The following is a 19,528-nucleotide window of genomic DNA, read 5'->3' on the forward strand; positions in this document are numbered from 1 at the left end:
AGACACTAAAACCTTAGATTAAAAGGCAGCTAGTGCAAAGTTCTCGATTCTATGTCCTGGGCATCTTGGCTTATTGAATAAAGCACCTGTCTCGCTCCTCCAGAGGATCTGGACTACCGCAAATCTGTGACATGAACCACCTTAAAGGAAATGGGATGCCTGAATGAGTCATAGGTGCTTGCAGATAGGTCTTGTGCTAACCATCCAACAGATTCTATCCTACTTCATAAAGTGCTCTTACCTGACTGATTTTCTTTCTGCCCAGAGCATCCAGTACCACATGCCTACATGTTCATAATATAAAAGACTTCTGCAGTGTCACCACTCGTCCTGAGAAGTATCACAAACACCCACAGGTTGGCTAGCTACAGTCCTTCACCAAATTTGGCCGAAAAGTGTCAGACTAAAGTGCTCTTTCATTGCATAGGAAAGAAGCAATATTGCAAGATTGTTTAATCTTGCAGTCTAGGGCATTAAAAAAGCCTATGGCTTCAGGATGAACAGAGCTTTTAGGTTTAAAAAAAGGATGTTAGTATTCTGTGTAACTAGTTACTTGAAAAGATCATAAGGGTTGAAATAAATATTCCATCTCTTCAAGGCTTTAAATCAACAGTCTTACTAAATACACATTAAAAGAATGATCAAGCAAAGTTCAAAGTAGTTCAGACTAAACCTAATCTAGCTACAGGTATTCACATACAAATTCTGAATCAACAAGAAACTCCCACAATTAAAGCAAAATATTGTGATAAAGGCAACTACAGAATAGGAAAGACTTCTGAAGAGTTATCTGTGCTTTTCAAGATTCTGTGAATTACCCCGTGTACTAAATAGCCAATCAAAGTGATCAGGAAAACCATTCTATACTTCTCCAACAAAAGAAATACCAGCTTTACCACTTCTGATATGTGCTGATGTGTGTCAAAACTCATTCTTCCACCCCCAGGCACTTCTGCGATGTCTCAGACAGAGAGGAAGTATGCACATGGTTTCATCTCTGGTTAGAGCTCAACTTACTTATCATAATACTAATTTTAAAAATACACTGTACACAACTCCGCTCAGCAACAATCTGTTCCCTTCTTTAGTTTTAAAAGCTCAATTGTTGCAGTCAGTCCCCACTTCCTCTCAACAAATTATCTAGGCCAAAGCTGGCTGCCTTGTCCTCATATTCACTGCTCTGAAATCCTGCAATCTTGTGGCTATTACAGCTGTGGTTTTTCTAGCCTCAAAGGCATCCCATTATAATGGATTAGAATTTCATAATGCATTTTTCTTAGTACTTACAAAAAACCTGGTAACACAGCTTGTAGTTAATACCATTACTTATTAGATTTCTGAAATGGCAATATTCATAATGCTTTATCTGTTAAAAGCAACAGATGTAATAGGCCCTTTAGTTAAATTCAGGAGTGGAAGAAGAAAAATGGGGGCTATTTAAAGAAAAAGAAATCTGATTTTACGTGAGAAATGACTAACATACACAGTTTCTGCTGTATTCGCAACCCAAAATACACAACTGCCTATATAAGAATCAAAATATGAATTTGTTTTGTATAGATCTGTATGAGCTGACAAAATAAATAGCAAGAAGCAAAGCATCACAACAGCCCTGAATGCTACAGAACTGACAGGAAACTTACAAAAACTTCAGTGCTTTAAGACCTAACTGGTACAAAAATAAGTACATGGCTTCTTTATGCTAGAAATCTAATCCAACAGAACTGTTCTGAATGCAAGTCACATTCGTTTACTTTTTTTCCTGGTAACTTTGAATGATCATCAGGTTGCAGTTTTGATCATTATGCAAAGTTAGAAAACCAGTCTAGTAAAAAGGGTTGAACCAATTCAGTCCTTCAGGAATGAAGCCGAGAATGCTAGGATAAATATTCTGAGATGTCTTGTCTACCTGCAGAAAACAAAAAAAATGTAGCCATCAAAAATAAAACAAATAAAATGGGTTTAAACAATCAAAGTTGGTGACAGACACTACCTACTGCGAACCGTAGTTCTTCATTTCTGAAATGGGGGGGTGGGTGGGTAGGAGCAGGAGCTGTGTGCTGCTACAGGATCACCCACCAACAATTAAAGAAATGGTGTGTTCTTTCATGTTTCTTTTGTGAGTTGAATTAACAAGTCATGAGTGTGAAAGGGGAAGGCCCTGGCCCTCCAAACTCAGATCTGCATGAATGATGCCTCTCCCTGTCCATCCTCCCCTTTGCATCAGTTCTGGTACGCCTTTGATTAAAGGCTGAAGTGATTCAATTCACCCATTCAACAAATAGCTATTTGTTTCTGTTACTTTTGCTAAACTAGTTTTCTTCCACTTTAGTGAGTTGAATCATTTCACTGTAAGATCAAACACCATAATTAAAGTAGAAGAAGAGAAATCAATGGGTAAACTGGCAGTCTGCCTCAAACTACAACATGAAGTAGCACTCTATAATCATTGTTTAGAATTTGTAAGGTTCTTGCATAAAATACAGCAATTTCAAAACTAGAAAATATTCCTCTCCTCTTCCCCGCCATTTCATGTGATAGCATTTTCTATATTTACCTTTCCATTGCGTGCTCTAGATTTCTAACTTCTTTTTTTCCAAATTCTAAAAATTAAATGTATGAAGCCCCCAGCTGGACAAGGAAGATGACATTTACCGCGCTACTTGATTTTTTTTTTTTTAAATAACTAGATAATCAAGCTAACTACCTCTTCTTCAAATGATCCTCTAAACTGGGTTTCATCCCTGAATGCAAGTCAGAGATCTGAGAGTCTAACAAATAGCTTTCAGTCCAACATCTCCACTAAATCCCTGAAGTGGCTTTAAACTGGCTGAAAGCACTTCAGTACTGAAGTATATGCAAAGTCAAATGCAAGTTTGTATTCGAAGTCTAATCTACTTGGATAGCACTCAAAAAACGAGTTTATGTTAAGTTTTATATCCACTGCACTATTTGCAAACAAAGCAGGTATTAGCTTTTCCAGTAAAACATTTTTTTCAGATGTAAAAATACTGATTCAACTGAGCATTCTGTAAGGATAGACTGAACGTTGATTTTTATAGGAATCTAGCAAAGCACCGTTACCACTGTATTACAGAACCAAACAAAATAGGGTTTTACTCATTAATCTGTTTTTATAAAATAAGAAGTCCAATCTTAAACTGAGAATTAGTTTCAAGATGAATTTTTAAAAAAATTAAAATTTCCCACAAGATAGAAACTTGGCTTAATTCAGTTTATAAATGGGATCGATCCTGTCAAAAATAACAATATGTTTGGTCTGACATTCCAGAAAGTGTGATGTTTAATGACTGGACTACAGAGAACTTGTACCAAGACGATGACCCAGTGTTAAGGCAATCTTTAAAAGGCCTTCAAGGAGCAGAGATCTACAGTAGAACAAGAAAACTCTCCAGAACCATACAGCTGGACAAGCAAGATTCCTCAGACCTCCTCTTTCAACGGTCTCATGGTCTTGCGTGGACTTAACTTGGGGAGCCCATTAGCATCATTTGACGCAGCACATGCACTCAAAGACACACTACAGTTACAGGAATATGGCCATGCAGACTTCCTCCCCCCTTCACAGAGCCTGACATTGCTATTAAAAAAATTCAACTAAAGGAAGGCTAAGTATCATTACAAAGGTCATTTCAGTCAATTATACCTCTAGCATCTAGTTTCTTCTGCAAAAATCAGACTTGGTGGAGATAGTCATCTAAATCCCCATTTCAGACTATATTAAATTAAAAGCATATAGCACAAAGATACCTTATCTACAGAAAAAAGTTCTGTTCTCTCCACCAACTTGCCTTTTACTTTTCTTCTGCTTTTCCAGACAAGTTGTTTTCATCTCAGAAAAAGCATAAGGCTCAGATTCACTAAGATCCAAACACAAGTAACGTAACCTGAAGATGCACTTCAGAACAGTCAAACCAGGCTCTCCTTCCCTTTCCAGTGACTTGCTCTGCAAGAACTGTCCTCAAATTTCTCCTCTGGTTTCAGCAGATTTAGCATACACAGACCAATAATCTTTCTTCCCTTCTAGATCAGTGCCAGCAATAACTTTTCAGATTCACATTCTGCAAACCAGCCAAACTCAAAGATTTTTCATTTGTTTTGGGTTTTGGATGATCTTTGAATTCAACTAGATATACCCTAATCCTAGACTTTTCTTCAGTTTTAGTGTAAGCGAATCCTTATTTGGAACATTTTGGCAGATCTCCACTCCTGGTCTAAACTAGCCTCGTATTTCTAGTCAGTAACCTGCTACATCTCCAGGGGAAAACATTACACAAGAGCTAACAAAACACATCTCATTTGGATAAAACAACTAATACACGCAATATTTTGGATTAAAAATAGTTAGCCCTTCTATTTGGTCTTCCTGGAATTCCCTATGACACAATAATGCACTTGAAACAGCTAACAGAATAAAACTGGAATGAAATTCAAAGGCAAGCTAGCCAACAACCTTTTGAAGAACTGTAGATAATTTCTAGATACGTGTTGGGGTAGGGGGTGTGTATATAATTAAATGTCACCCTGACCACTAGTACTTTTTCAGCATAAATTAAAACTATTATGCTTTATAGGAATATCTATACTGATCTCTTTGCAGTGTATTTGGCATGATACATTCTTGATCTATTTTTCAGTGTCCTGAAGATCATCCTTTCCTATGCTTTTTCTCTTTCACACTTAGCAAATACTGATTTTTCTCTCCAAGCTTCCAATAAAGAGGATTCTTCTTCCTAATAAACAATTATTTAACATTACATTAGTTAAGATACAAATAGCATAAAATAACTATACACATGCGAAACATCAGTAGTACCTTAGGCTTAGTCAAGCAGAGGCTATCTTTTTATGATGTATGGAGTACAGTCTTACCATCCTTGAACTGCCTGTAAGTCTTACTACAATACAAATATATACCTGCATAATACCATTCTTCACAGATATAGATATATCTATGTATCTTTATGGAAAGATAGTACATCTTTCAAAATAGTCAAGTAATCCTTCAGCTTCCTCTCCCAGTAAAAAAAAAGGGAGGGGAAAAAAACCCAGGAATTTAAGGTATCTACTATTATTATGTGTACAAAGAAAGAGGGGAATATATATAAGCAAATAAATATAATTACAAAAGAAAAGCTGCATTAGACAAAGTTTTTTTCAAACTTTTCAAGGTACTGGTTTTCCCCCAAAATTCTAGTGAAGCTATAGGTCCCTGAATAATGAACAGACCTACCAACAAGCTTGCTTGTCTTAATTATATCTTCAGATCTCCTTAAAAGCAGGCTACAGAACCCTCAGCACCTGCAGATCACTGGTTGAAAACCACTGCATTAAAGACACTCAGAAGACAGCTTTTGGAGTCAGACACAAGCAAGGTTAAAGAGAAGTATTAGCATAACTGTACACACACTTGCACTATGCAGAAACATCCAAGCAGCACTGAAACAGATTCAAATTAAGTTTAGTCTGCCACTAATATAAAATGGTTGGTTAAGACTACAGAAAGCTCCCAGTCAAGAAGAGCAGACAGTAGATTGGTTAAGAACGTAGCTATATAATCCACATAACCAATTATCTGAGCCTAGAAGAGAAAAGACAGAACATTATTTTCTGTTAAATCTTCTGGTGTTTTCTCACCAGCACCTACTGGGCTACTGTTGACATATGATATATATGTACATTCTTGCAGAACATAGATGCCTTAACTAAGCCGGACACTGGATAGCCATGGCAGCATAGAAATTATTACAGTGAGTAATTTACCTGAAAAAAACTATGGTAAACTATAACTCATGCTGAGCTTTGTACTCTGACAAGCAGACAACTTCCATACTGGCATAGGTATCTCTGCACAACATTGCACTGTAAACTTCCCAAGAGAAGCAGCAAATAAGAAAACCTGAAGTTATCCCAACAGAAATTGCAATGCTGCTTTCCTAAATTGTAGCACAAGGCAACCCACACCTAAAATGAACTTCTGGTTGAGCTGCTATGGGTGATGCTAAATTTAAAAAGCCTTGCTGTGGCAAAACATTCGACTGAATAAACTTTGTTTTCACTAATGTAATCTGCCAGAAAAATATAGACAATTATTTTTCACAGTGCACTTTTCTTTCAGAGAGTTCCTCAAACTGTTTAGTAAATTGTAACAACTCCCCCCCATCCTCCAAGTTGTGAAAAGTCAACAACTTATCTGCATATTCCACTTACCCCAGATTAACAGAGAAAGAAATACTAGAACTATGTCTTCTAAAGGAAGACGTATGTAACCCAGTGTAATTGTACATGGGTAAAAAAAAAAAAGTTATGACTGAAATCTTAAGTCCATAATTTTTATTTTTTGCCTTTTTTCCTCATAAAAACTACAGTGTTCCTTTAAGAATATTCTTCTATGAGCTAGTTTTACAAGTTTCCTAACTTGTAGGAACACAATTCGTAACTTACAGAAATCTAACAAATATAAGCACACTTACAAACTCCTCTCCGATCTCAACACATTTTCTGACCAAATATTCCTGCATAATCAGTAGCAAAGATATTACAAGAAAACTGATCATTTCTCTTTTTTATCCCTCTCCACAACAGCATTCATCTTCCAGAGTTATTCTTTACCTAAATGTAAGAGTTCAGTATTGAAGCTTTATGTTTGTGAAAGGAGGTTTTGGGAAAAAAATAAATATAATCAATATGGCAATTATCCAAAGCAGAGATACAAGCTTTTCCTGTCCAATTAAGTTCTACTATTTGAAAACCCTTTGAAGAAATTTCCATCAGAAAATACCCATAGCAAACCAAGAGTGCAAGCATTAAAAGTAACACAGATACTAAGAGAAATAACCAGTTGACGATAAATTGAAAAGGAGATTTGTCAAATGCTACATAATTACAAATAGTTTCAACATATTTTAGATGTGTATTACAGAGAAAGTAAAAGTGCCACTGTAGCACTATAGGAAGTAAGAACAATATACAAGCAGCTAGCATTCAACTAGATTACCTTTCAAAAGTTAAGGAATTAAAGGACCTACACTACTCGTTTCATACCTTTTATCCAATTTAGCTACCCAGAATGCTTCAGTTTCTTTGGCTACTCATCGCTGCACCTGTTTCCGAAACATCTTCAGCCAGCTTAGCCTGTGACTAATGGCAGCCATTTCCAGGGAGTGGCTATTTAAGGAAAGATCCTTGCTCTGATTCCACAAAACTCTTCAACATATTGAAGAACAGAAAGTAAAATTTTTGAAGTCGCATAGGTGATATAAGACTCTATTCACTGCTTTCAAGTGTGCTGAAGTTACTCTGTAAAGCCCAGGTTTTTTTCTTAAAAGTCTTTAAGCCTCTTATACTAAAACCTTCATTTTTTTAGCCTCTTTTCAAAAAGTAACATTTAGGATTACTAAAGTGAAAGAGAAAAGTCTATCTAAGTTTTACTTGATAGTCTTCTGCACGTCAACAATTCTACTGCCACTTCCCACATGAAACCTTGTTCTGTTCTCAACAGTTCAACAAGAGGCATCCCAAGAGGTCCTCAATACCCAACACAACACAGCATTTGCACAATGCCTATCAATAAAATATCAGTGTCTCTGTCAAATCAGCAGGTTACAGTATCAACTACACGTCAATGAAATTCTATTTTTATGATCAACATTTTTTCCCTAAGCCTAAGAAGATAATTGAAGAGAAATTCTGAAATACACAGCTTAAAGAATAAACCTAATCTTCCAATATTATCATATGACTAAGCGGCCCACTGTAATATCTGCTTTCACAGAAATATTGTGCATCACCAGTGCCAAAAGTAGAATATCCAGCTAGAGTTCACACTGACCCTTCTAAGCACTTGATGTGTGCCCACATGCTCATTTGTGTACTTGGCTGGAGTGTTGTTTCAGTGAGCACAAAAGCTGTATTAAGAGAAACTGCCAGACAAAAGAAAAGATGCTGCAGTTCCTTTAAGACTAAGTAGTTTTCCTGTAAACACAGGGTAGTCCCATTTACAGATGGCATTCAAGTATCACAGTGTATTTTTTTCTTCCCAATTAATTCTGAGCAAGCATAGTAAGGATATTCAGCTACAGCAATAAGATGTTCTGGGACTATATCTGGATATGTCTGGAATCCAGCACCTGAAGTTTACCATTTTCTCTTTTTTTTTTTTAATATGTATATATTTCTATGAAGATCGTTAAAGCTGATTTGCTTCCTCAAATTTCCAAATAAGTGAATACAATATACACAACAAGAGAAACTTGATCAGGCTAGCTTAAGTACCGTGAATGATTTTTATTCCACATAATAGATGCTATGTTTGATATTTATTGTCAGACCATAATTAAGATTTTATTACACCATTTCAAATGTTCAATTAAGTGCTGTTGCACAACAAGTTATTCCAGTCAGAAACAGGTAGGATTGTTCTCTATTTTAATGCAAAATAGAGTAAGTATAATTTTACTGAACTGAAATCAGTGCTACTGAAGAGATAGAAATAAAAACATTCCACTTGTTTAAAGCTGACCTACTACCACTTGAGTTGCTATCTAGATGCTACCGATGCCATGTACATTACCAGTGAAAAAAGCCTGTCATAGCAGGACATACACCTATCTATCACTGATATATGATTATTATGCTGACGTCAAATGAGAATTTTTCTTACTATACTGAATGTAACAAAAGCAACTCATTCACTTTACTTGCCTCTAAAAAGGTAAATCACCCTACACTAGTAAGTGTACATATAAATATATACTCTGTATTATCTGAGAAAAGTCAATGTATGAAATAAGAGATTTATTTTAATACAGTGAAATACGTGTAACTTATCAATACAAACATTTTGGCTAGCATCAGGCAAAGTAAACTGGAATCAGAATATTTGCTCAACAGCCAAAGAATTACCAACAAAGAAAAACTGAATTACTGCAGATAGACATCTAATATACATACTAATACTTTCTGGAGCTTAATGTTAAAATTATTTCAGGGAAGACAATTAAAACAGCAGCCTGTTTTAATGGATCAAGAATAGTAGACCAATAGAAGACATCTGAAGTGTGAATCTTTGCAGGTTCCAGCCCATGTATCCAATACTGTCCATCATCAGGTGACATCATCTTCTGTACTACTTGATTTTTAGGAATGTAAAAGCTGTACTAGTAATCTGTAAGTAAAGGAATGAATCCAAGCTTTTAAATTGTCCAACATTGCAGGCAAATAGGCACGAAATTCCACGAAGAAGACAAAGACACTGCACAGTTACCCAAATCATGTTCTATGGGTAAGCATATGTGGATTGTCATTATAAAGCTCTGGAAGAGCACCTCAGAATAAATCTGCATTCACAAAATGGAAATGACTTAACATTGAATTATTGTCTCCATTTTTGTGTCTGTTCCAGGCAGTAAGATACTGGTACATATCATACTCTAATTTTTAAACTATAGTGCGGTTTTACTTATGCTGAAGTACTTCACTATCTCCCTCAATGCACACATCTAGCATGACAACCTTCTAAAGAAATTAAAGCAGAAATTTATAAAAGTATTGCTGTTTTCAAAAATGCTTTTATATTTATGGGAATGCAAAGATTAAGAATTATATATATTTTATTTCTTAGTAATGTAATTTGAGGTAATATTCATTTAATATTAGAGCAACGTCTATCTTTCAATAAGGAGTGCAGCAAAAGAAGTTAAAACTTGAAAACACATATTCCGTTAGAAATTCCTGAATGCTGAAATGCTGGTATAACATGTACTCATTTCCAAAATGTCTCAACCCCTTATTATTTCTCCCAGGAAAGGAGTTACATTAACCTAAGTGTCACAGCATTAACAAAAAGATTAAGCTAAAACTCTTTCACTTAAAACACTCATACAAGATATCGGAAAGTCTGTCTTTCACCATTATATATTAATTTAAAGCATTCTTCGTGATCTTAGAAGAATGTATTCTACATGTATCTTTAAGAAAACATGAAGGGGACTATTTTAAATATACAAATAAAAGATTTAGCACTTGCAATCTGCTGAGAGGAGAGCTGAAAATCTGAAGAGAAAAAAATTATCACAGTGGATCAGGTTGCCCTGCCACAAACTGAAACACTTTTTTCAGATCAGAAGAGAATGTGAAAAAACAAACGAACAAACAAAATTACTCCCTACTGCATTATTTATTACCAGCTGAAACCTTGCATCAGATACGCTCGGTTCTGAATTTTGCTGAAGTCAAATCCCACTTCCCTGCCCTTGGAAGGACAGCGTAAACAATGAACAATAGTAAATTAGAAGGGCATCTAAGAGGGAAAAGGGAAAGGATCCCAGACAAAAGCTCAATGAGAATGCCAGCTCTTGGAAAGGAAGATAACAAATGTCATCCCAATTCTTGCATTAAGTTTCTGGTAATAATCAGAAATTGTTGTACACCTTACTCTACCATCTCCAACTGCCACTAACTCCTGACTGTCACTGCGTCACCACTAATCTACCCATAAATACGTGGGCCTTCTTAACATAGAAAGAATCAAAAGCTTGACTTCTATTCTCTTCAATTTCCTTATCAAAGTAAGACTGATGTAATTTCTCCCCATATTATCATTTCTGTCCGTTTTACTTTGGAATAAAGGTAGCACAATTGCTTAATTCTTCCACCCATTGGTAAAAATACTTATGTTAATACATTCTGACAATAGGTATTAGTTACATGAAGACTGTCACCTTTACAGGATAGAAATGTGATATTTATAAGTATTTTTCTGTAGAAAACTATAATACCAACTGTTTCTCTAGTTTGGATGGGGAAGACATTATTATTAATGGTATTCTTTCCAAGTATTAAATTAGAACTTGGGGGAGGCGGGGAAGCAAAGCTTATGTTGGCCTCCTTAAAAAATACTTAAAATACTCTATGGTCTAATTCCATCTCTTTTTAAAAACATCTCCATCTTTTGAACTTGAAATTAATGCTTATCATATCAAAAAAAATTATTTGTCACCTTCAGGCATAGCATCAATTCAATTTAATCTTTTCACTTAACACCTTCTAGAAAATGTGGATTTCAAACCTATAGAAAAGTGCAGGGTTCTAGTTAGTGAGCAAGCCTAGAAAAACCTCTATGGCAATTTCACATGTAGACAGTTTACAAAATGTTTAGCCTAATGACTGCAAGCTGCTAACTTGGCAGAGGGATAGGGAAGAACGTGTGTTCACAAGCAGTTTAAACTAATTCAAATCAGTCTCAGTGCACTTCTGCTTTCCTCTCCTTCCTTCCTCTGCCTCAATGGTCGGCGTCAGCCAGGTCAGGGACTGGCTGCAACTGAAGAGTATATATATATGATTGTTATTGAGTTAATTTCAGTTCGATCCGGTCCACTCTGGGACCACACCAATGGACTGCTGGCACAAAAAACAAGAATAAACAGCCAGGAGTGGAAGGAGACAAGACTGCATTCTTCCATGACCATACAAGTTTGACAAACTGCTTATGAAACCAAATCCTTTGCTGTAGGTTGTTGGGGAACAAACCAACAGATTAAACAATGAGAAGAACAGCAAACTCACTCTTCCGCCCAAGAACAGTGTTATTCACCAGGTAGTCCAACCTGGGTCATCTGCTCTGCAACAGAGCTCTATAGATGTTGCATTCACACTTAGCTGAAATGACAACTAATGAATGCTGTCTCTAAATAGCATGTTCCTTAAGGTGGTCTGCAAATGTCACCAAAGACTATGTAATTTGGGAGTTCTGGATGCTTAAAGATCTTTTCTTTGGTGTACTGACTACCCTCTTTGCTCCAGAACACAAAGAGACTCAAAGACAACAGCAATGGGAGCAAATAACTCCAGGTTAACTGGAGATGACTACTGCTTTTGCTCACAGTAAGGAAAATGCCTTCTCACAGTTAAGTACTACAATGTTTCTGCTTAGCTCATAAGAAAAATCTTCTTCATAGTGCTCCCCACAGGTTCAGGAAACCTCAAAACACAATACTCCCCATTAAATTAATTAATATACACTCACTCAGGAAGTCACTGTCACACAGTGGTCACACATAATGCAGGCAGGTCACCTCAGTCCTAGTTTTCTACAGGTAACTCAGCAACACCCTGCTCTGACAGTCTCACAGCTGCCTTTCCAGAGCTTGCTTACAAACACTTCTTGCTAAACAGGTCATGACTGCTTTACATGCTGCCTTCCAAGCCAAAAAAAAAAAAAAAGCAGCACAATGGCGCTTTATCGAATTTCGCCCTGGTTCAAACTAATCTTTGGAAGGAAAATAGATGTCTTGTCAGGTATAGAATATCAAAGTGGCTTCCTGTCTTTTCCATACTTGAATTCCCTGAAATATTCTCTCATCTGGTCACCCCGTGTTAACAACAACAACAAAAAAAAAACAAACAAAAAAACCCAAACCATCTAGATTTATGACTTTCCATCAAAACCTTTTAAAATAATTATTCTAATGCTTATTAAATCACTAACATTTAGTTCATGCATAGGGCTAAACACTTTTCCTTAGTTCCCTAGATGCCTTTTGAAATCTGAAAGTCTTTAAAAATCCATTCCATGCACACACAAGCAAATATCCAGTGAGTGGTAGTAAGCACAGTAACCAAACAACACTGGAAGTGCTAAATAGGAAAGGCAGAAAATAAGTATTTGTTACTGAAACACATCAACTAAAAAGCAACCAGCCATACAAGTCTTGACTTACTGACATTTCTCAACTGTGATCTGAATCATATTTAGGGCAAAAACAGTTCAAGATCCATGTTTATTCAGATTTGTACATTTCTGTAAAAACAGCTGAAGTGTCTATTATAGTAAGTAGAACTGCAGAGAACCTACTACTGCATTTCACAACACGTTAACTACTTTCAAGTAAGTATGACGTGATAAATAATCTAGCATTTGGACAGGTCTGTATAACATTAGGGTGCCAAGTAAATTTAAGCTCTATTTTTTTCTATAAAACATGTTACCTTGTTCAAATGAGCAAATCTCAAGCTCCCTTTATTTTTATTCTTCAACCTATTATAAAAGCATGTATTTCTAAGGAAAATATGTGTATCTGTAGGGTTTAAACAAAAATTTGAAACCAATTTGCGACAACAGTATCATTTCCACCTTTCTCAAAGTTAGCCCTGTTTTTTCAGTTTACATGACCAGCGGAGCATTCAGATTATTTGACAGTGATTGTAAAGCTTAATGCCTCAAAACCATTGCATTTTGTTTTGAAAGACTTCTCAACTACAATGCAGAATTTCTTTGAAAACACACACACAATGTGTATCACAGCATGCTTCTGCACTACATGTATACAATACTTGTTTCAGATTACAAAGTGAACTGAATAACCACCTCAAAGTTTTCTAGTGAAGATATGCATATTCATTACTCTGTCTACTAACATTTTTCTTAGACAGTATCCTGATACAATAGTCTGTGTCTACAGCACAGTCTACAACAATGCTGTGAGAGTGTTGATCCAAAAATCCTTCACCAACTTTGAAGACAGTCATACAGGCAACTTAACTTTTCTATTGCCCGTAGTTTATTACAACTTCAGTCTTCTCAGTCTAGCACAGCCTGTTTTCCACTAGGTGGGTCTAATTAACTTTGAGTCCTTATCAACATACTCAACTACTGAGTTCAGTATCAACATACTAAACATGCAGATTTAAGTTCAAGACTTCCATGTTGTTTAGCCACTGTAAAATATACTAAGATTGGCATTTCAAAAGTGCAAATAACCAATTTCAAAATAACATAGATTATTCCAACATGCCTTGTAATTGCTTGGTGCAAGTGGTGTTTGCTTTCCTTTCTACATAATTATGCAAACATGAGGAAGTCAATAACTGCCCCGATCACTTGTTCAAACTGAAACATCAGAATTTAAAAAAATCATTTTTCATAACGCAAAAACAAATGACAGGGGAACACCATCTCTTAAGACTTACCTGTTCTCCTACCTCCAGTACAAAAACTAGTGGTACTCTTCCTTTATAAATCTCCATTTCTGCTGTAATTCAAATAGTTAACCAGAAAGTGAAAGGTCACTGCATTCCATGACTGCTTTCCAGCCTGCACAAGAGCAATAGGACTTTCAGCTGACTTGTGCTCGAAGTTGGAAATGAGTGACTGAAAAGTTTACTAGATATTTCACTTTTGTCCTCTGCTATACTGGCAGAGAATACGAGCAACAGACTGACTGGCTTTAAGGGAAAGCAGTTACAGCATCAGTGTGCACCAGTGATCTCTGTGGATAGCTAGAGAAGTCACTAGGAAAGACTACTGAAAAAAAATATAAATTCAGGATGAATTAAAAACAAAACAAAAATCCATCATAAACTGTACACGGCTTCCTTAATTTGTTAGCGTGGCAGCTTTGAGTAAGCACTCAGGAACATCTAGGACTACCAAACAGAAATATCTACAACCATTAAATATTACATATTTTGCAGACTGAAAAACATTAACATGCAAATAGCATCAAAACATTTTAAAAAACATTTCAGATCACTTATTTCATAGTCCATTGCTTTAGCTTCTGGGACATCCACTATTTTTATCTCCAGTCAGCAGTGAACTTTTTAACCACAGTGGGTATATTACCCTCGTTCACATATTTAAATATCAAGCAAATGCCGCTATACATATTAAAAATCTCAGGAGCATTTACAGTAGTTCTTAGTACAAATCATTGGTGAAACTGAGCTTGTGTTTATTTCTTTCTTTAAAAGCAGAAACTCTGCTTTCCTGGAGTTTATTTCCTGACTTTGGGGAAAAAGTAAAACCAAAATATAATAATGTTTTTATATATACCGCTACCTACTTAGTAAGTAGTAATTTGATGGCACGCAATTAGTTTCCAAATAATCAGATTCTACATGCTTCCGAAGCATACTTAATGCAAAAAGACCTTAAGCAGAAGGTGCTTAAGTTAAACAAAAAAAAAAAAGCTTCACTACAACATATGACTTGTCCTAGACATTATCTGTACAACTGTATTAACTACTATCAGAGGTTGTTCAACACAGGAAAAAGCCTGATTTAGTAGAACATCAAAATAATGAGCACAATTATGTCAAGACTTGAATACTTCTTGTAAGATAGGTTTCAAGATATTTCAAGACTGCCTTCAAGTGGTCTTTGCAGTCCACGGGAGGACTACTTCATAGGCTAAAGTTACTAGTTTATACAAGGAACTTTATTTACTTAGATTGGATTAAGTTGGGTTATTGTGGGGAGAACAATTACACCAACAGCTTTAGAGGTGGCAATCTCTTAGCAGGCAGCACACCTCTCTTGTCTCACAGGGTTCTGAAATGTAAGAGCAGGAGTGACTTACAGCTTTCTCTCCATACGATTTGGTGCTCTTCCTAAATATACCTGTGTTTTACAAAGAATGATAAACATTCTCTCCATACTACACAGATAGGAAAAGCTAGTGAATAAAGCTAAATGAGTTGTTTGAGTTCACCCAAAGAGACAAAGATACTGACAAGGAATCCAGTTCTAATGCTCTATGCACCAGAATACACAACCCTCTGCACCTGAAAGAATGACCAAGGCATAAATCAAAACAGAGGCCTCAATCGTGCAGTCGGCAGCAAGTCTGAAGTCAGCAGACTCAAAGTAAGACTAGGCCTTAAAGCATTAAATCCTCTACATGCTGAAGTGTCCTTGAGGCATACTCTTTCAATAACTTACAAAATAAATGCACACAAACATACAGTCATACTTAAACAGTATCTTGATCTAGTATAGTCAATGCTACCTTGTGGTGATACGAACAGAAAGCTAGTAATTCTCTTAAACACCCTTACTGCTTCTTATTGGACTAATTTATATCCTTGTAAGTTTAGAAAATAAATTACAAATTTAAGCCATGCAGAAAGCCTAATGTACTGTATTACTCCTAAAATCTTAAAAAACAGTCTTGGTTAGACTGTTGAATCTTAGAAATTTCTGTTAAAAGTTTCACTGTAATAACTAAAGCTTTAATGTAATGACTTACAGATTAACCTCACTTAACATTACAGGGCACAGTAAATAAAGTACTGGGGAGTTATCTCAAGTATATGTAAGTTTAACGCCACACACACACAAATTGCAAAAATTGCAGACTTAAACTTAGCGTTTGAACACTGGCAGAATTAATCCAGATTTTAAAAAATAAAGTGCAACAGTAGCTCAAACCTGATCAAAGAATAAGCAAACTGGGATCTTTTTTAAAAAAAATATGGCTCTGTTAACAGGTTTCTGTGTTTGCTACTTCAAATTTAAACATTTGCTGTATGTTCAATTCAGCCTGAAGTGCGTCTCTATCACTATTTTACAGAACACTTTGCATTCCACTTGTGATCCGACTTCCTCATCCTCCCAACCGTCTATCTACATATTTATATGGCTCTATAACCACAGTATCTGAACGTAATCTCTATGGTAACTGTAAGATTTGTTTACATGGGAAAAGAATATTAGAAATGTATGTAAATTTAACTGTCATATAAGTAAGTGGTTTTCATTCTGGAGGAAAAAACCTCCCTATACTGCCTCCTATTCTCTTGTTTCCATCTCCTGCATCTCCACCAGGCAACAAGCCACATTTGGAAAGCTCCGTATCATACTATTTCAACAGCCTGTTGTTGTAAATTCATAAATAGTTTACTTTTAATGAGAAAGACGTGTGCAGTATTTTAGATCTTAACACTTGTTAAAGAGAGATCATAGGGAGAGCAATTAAAACATGATTTTTTGAAAGATACTCTCATTAAGTCACCAAATAAAAAAAACCCAACATGCTAAACCTTTAACAGCTATTCAAAAAAACTTAGTTTGCTACTCAGTAACTCAGGTCAATCTAGAAATTAAAACAGTCCGTATCATTTACCATTTCCAGCAGTGAATATAGTACCAGGTACACATTTTACATAATACTCATTCACAGACAGTAGGCACAACTCTGATAGTGCAAGACCCCACATACAGACTGCTCTTCTTATTAATAAATAGCAAAGAGATCATGTATCAAAGGTTTGTACCAACTTTTTTATAAGATTTACAGTAATTTGAAATGAGATTTACTGCAGCCCAGCAGGACTGGGAGCTGAATTACATGGGGGTCATGGTAACATAAACGGCAGTTTGAACAAGGCATATCAGCAACATGATAAAAAAAACTAACAAACCCAGTTGTTAAAAAACTACTTTTAGGTACACAGATCTTTGCCACACACAGAAGAAATCATTCTATTCCACTGATATGATTTTTTTTCTATAAAACCTGCATAATATATTGAAAATAAGTAGTCTAGAAAGGCCTAAGAGGAGAAAAATCAGTGACAATGAGGTATGTGATTACTACACGGCACTGAGAAGAAAATTAGAACCTGTTTGAAAATCTTTCTGCACCTTACAGCAATCATTTCACTGCAGAGAATCTCTTACATGCACCCTCCGTGATCATAGCAAGATTATTCATTCAACAAAACTCCTATTAACAAATAGAAAGTAAGTAAATCTACCATTTACCCTCTATTCAAGTAAACTCGGTTGTATAGCCAGCATTTCCCCTGCAACGCTACTTTCTCGAGCAGGGTGACTGTCCCCTGCTCCTCCATGAAGCAAGCTCAGCCCAGGCAGCCATGTCCTTATTCTCCTACGAACAATGTTTCTGAAGGAGAACAAGCCCCACTCAGCGAACTTAGAGGCTCCCCCAGCGTAACGCGGCAGAGCAAAGCCTGCCCCACCGTCAGCAAACGAGCTAAGGTACCAAAACACAGCAGTGGGGGCGAAGCAGCCCGCAGTCTGGATCTGCACCAGCACCGAGCCTCGCACCGGGGTCGGGACAGATGGACTGACAGATAGGACAGCATTTCTTCATGCAACCCTCCCTTCTTTCCCCTCCCAGGCACGCAAGCGAGTGTTTTACCTTCATGATGAGCTCAGGCTGCGGTAAAAGCCTCGACAGGGGCTGAGCGGCCGAGGCTGGACCTGGAATTTAAAACAAAGCGCTAAGGCACCGCACCAGCCGCTCGCACCGGGCGGGGGGAGGGGAGGCAGGGATCGGGGTGGGGGCGCTGGGCTCCTCCCGAAACTCCCCCTTTCCTTCCCCGGATCCCCCCTTTCTCCCCGGTTAACCCCCTCCCCTCTTTCCTCGGCCGCTGCTTCCCCTCCAGCTCCCACACACCGCGGCTTCCCCTACACTCGCTGCCATTGACGCCATTTCTGTCAGAGGAGGAGAAACTTGCCACAACAACAACCCACCCCCAACCTCCCCGGCTGCCGCGGAGCGGGGGGGGGGGAGGCGGCCTCGGCTGCCTCCCCGGGGAGCTGCGCCCCCTCCCCAGGCACCAAGCGGCGGGAGGGGGACCGCGGGGGTCCCAGCCCTGGGAAGCCCCCGCTCCCCACTTTACGGTGGGGAGAGGGGAGGAGGAGAGAGGAAGGGAGGCTCTTCCTCCATTGTACGAGGAAGAGTGCCTGTGTGCGCGGCGGGGGAGCGGGGTGTCTGGAGCAGCTCCCCCCCCCCCCCCCCCCCGACACACACAAGCTTTTTGTAGGGGCTGCGGCTCTGGATCGCGGCGGCTCCTCCCCCCCCCCCCCCCCCTCAAATAAAGGAAAGCGCTGACTCCGCGGCAGGAGTTTCAGCAGCAACAGCCGCAACTCCCCGGCTCGGCGCAGCGGGTCCGGGCGGGGGGGGGGGGAGGGAGGGAGGGCGGGAGGCGGCGGAGAGGAAGAAAAGGAAGAAGAAGAAAAGAAGGGAGCGGGGACGAGGAGGGAGGGGGGCGGGGAGAAAGGGGCCCGACCTGCTCGGCGGGGACACGGAGCGTGTGTGCGTGAGCGTGTGTGTGTGTGTGGAGGAGGGGGCTCCGTCCTCTCCCGGCGGAGGGGGCTGGAGAAGCCGCCGGTCCCTCCCGCACGCAGGCGGCACCCGATCCCCCTCCCCCCCGCCCCGCCGCTGGGTGTTCGGGGCGGGGGGGGGGGAGAGAAGGAGGATCGGCGAGTCCCGCCGCAGTCTCGCTACGAGGAGAAAAACAACCGCCCCCCTCCCCCCCGCACGCACGCCCCGCCGCCGCCGCCGCCGCCGCCGCCCGGCCCCGCGCCCCTCCGAGGCCCCGCGCCGCCTCCCCGGCCGCCGGCGGCGGGGCCGGGGGGCCCCTTCTCCAGCTCGGCGCCGTTACCTTTGTTCCACGGCGCCCGCCCGCCCGCTACTCCCCCGACCCGAGGCGGGGGGGAGGGAAGGGAACGGGGCGAAGCCTCCTCTCAGCTCCAGGCCCCCTCGGCCGGCCTCAGCCCCCGCTCAACGCTCCGGCAACGGCTCTGCTCGCGGTGGCTCCGCGCGGCGCAGCCGATCCGTCCTGCGCGGACCCGGCGGTGGCGGCGGCGGTGACTGTTGGGCTCAGAGCCTCTCGGTCCCCCTCCCCCTCCCACACCGACTGACTGACGGACGGGCGGACGGACCCGGGCACGCCCCTCTCCCCGCCTCCTCCATTG

At 39.2% G+C, this 19,528-nt stretch overlaps 1 protein-coding gene across 2 annotated transcripts in view; it reads right to left on the reverse strand.

The window, feature by feature from the left end:
- ARID4B (AT-rich interaction domain 4B) overlaps positions 1–19,501 on the reverse strand; it is a 93,449-nt gene extending 73,948 nt beyond the window's left edge. For both annotated transcript variants that reach the window (XM_074863158.1, XM_074863157.1), the window contains exons 1-2: positions 19,216–19,501; positions 17,967–18,028 (exon numbers count right to left, since the gene is read on the reverse strand). In XM_074863158.1, the coding sequence (XP_074719259.1) occupies positions 17,967–17,972 (6 nt within the window). In that variant the 5' untranslated portion in view covers positions 17,973–18,028; positions 19,216–19,501. The remainder of the gene's footprint in view (positions 1–17,966; positions 18,029–19,215) is intronic.
- Between the last annotated feature and the right edge of the window lie 27 nt (positions 19,502–19,528).

This window comes from Strix uralensis, chromosome 3, assembly GCF_047716275.1.
Source record: "Strix uralensis isolate ZFMK-TIS-50842 chromosome 3, bStrUra1, whole genome shotgun sequence".
In the NCBI taxonomy this organism is placed as follows: domain Eukaryota; kingdom Metazoa; phylum Chordata; class Aves; order Strigiformes; family Strigidae; genus Strix; species Strix uralensis.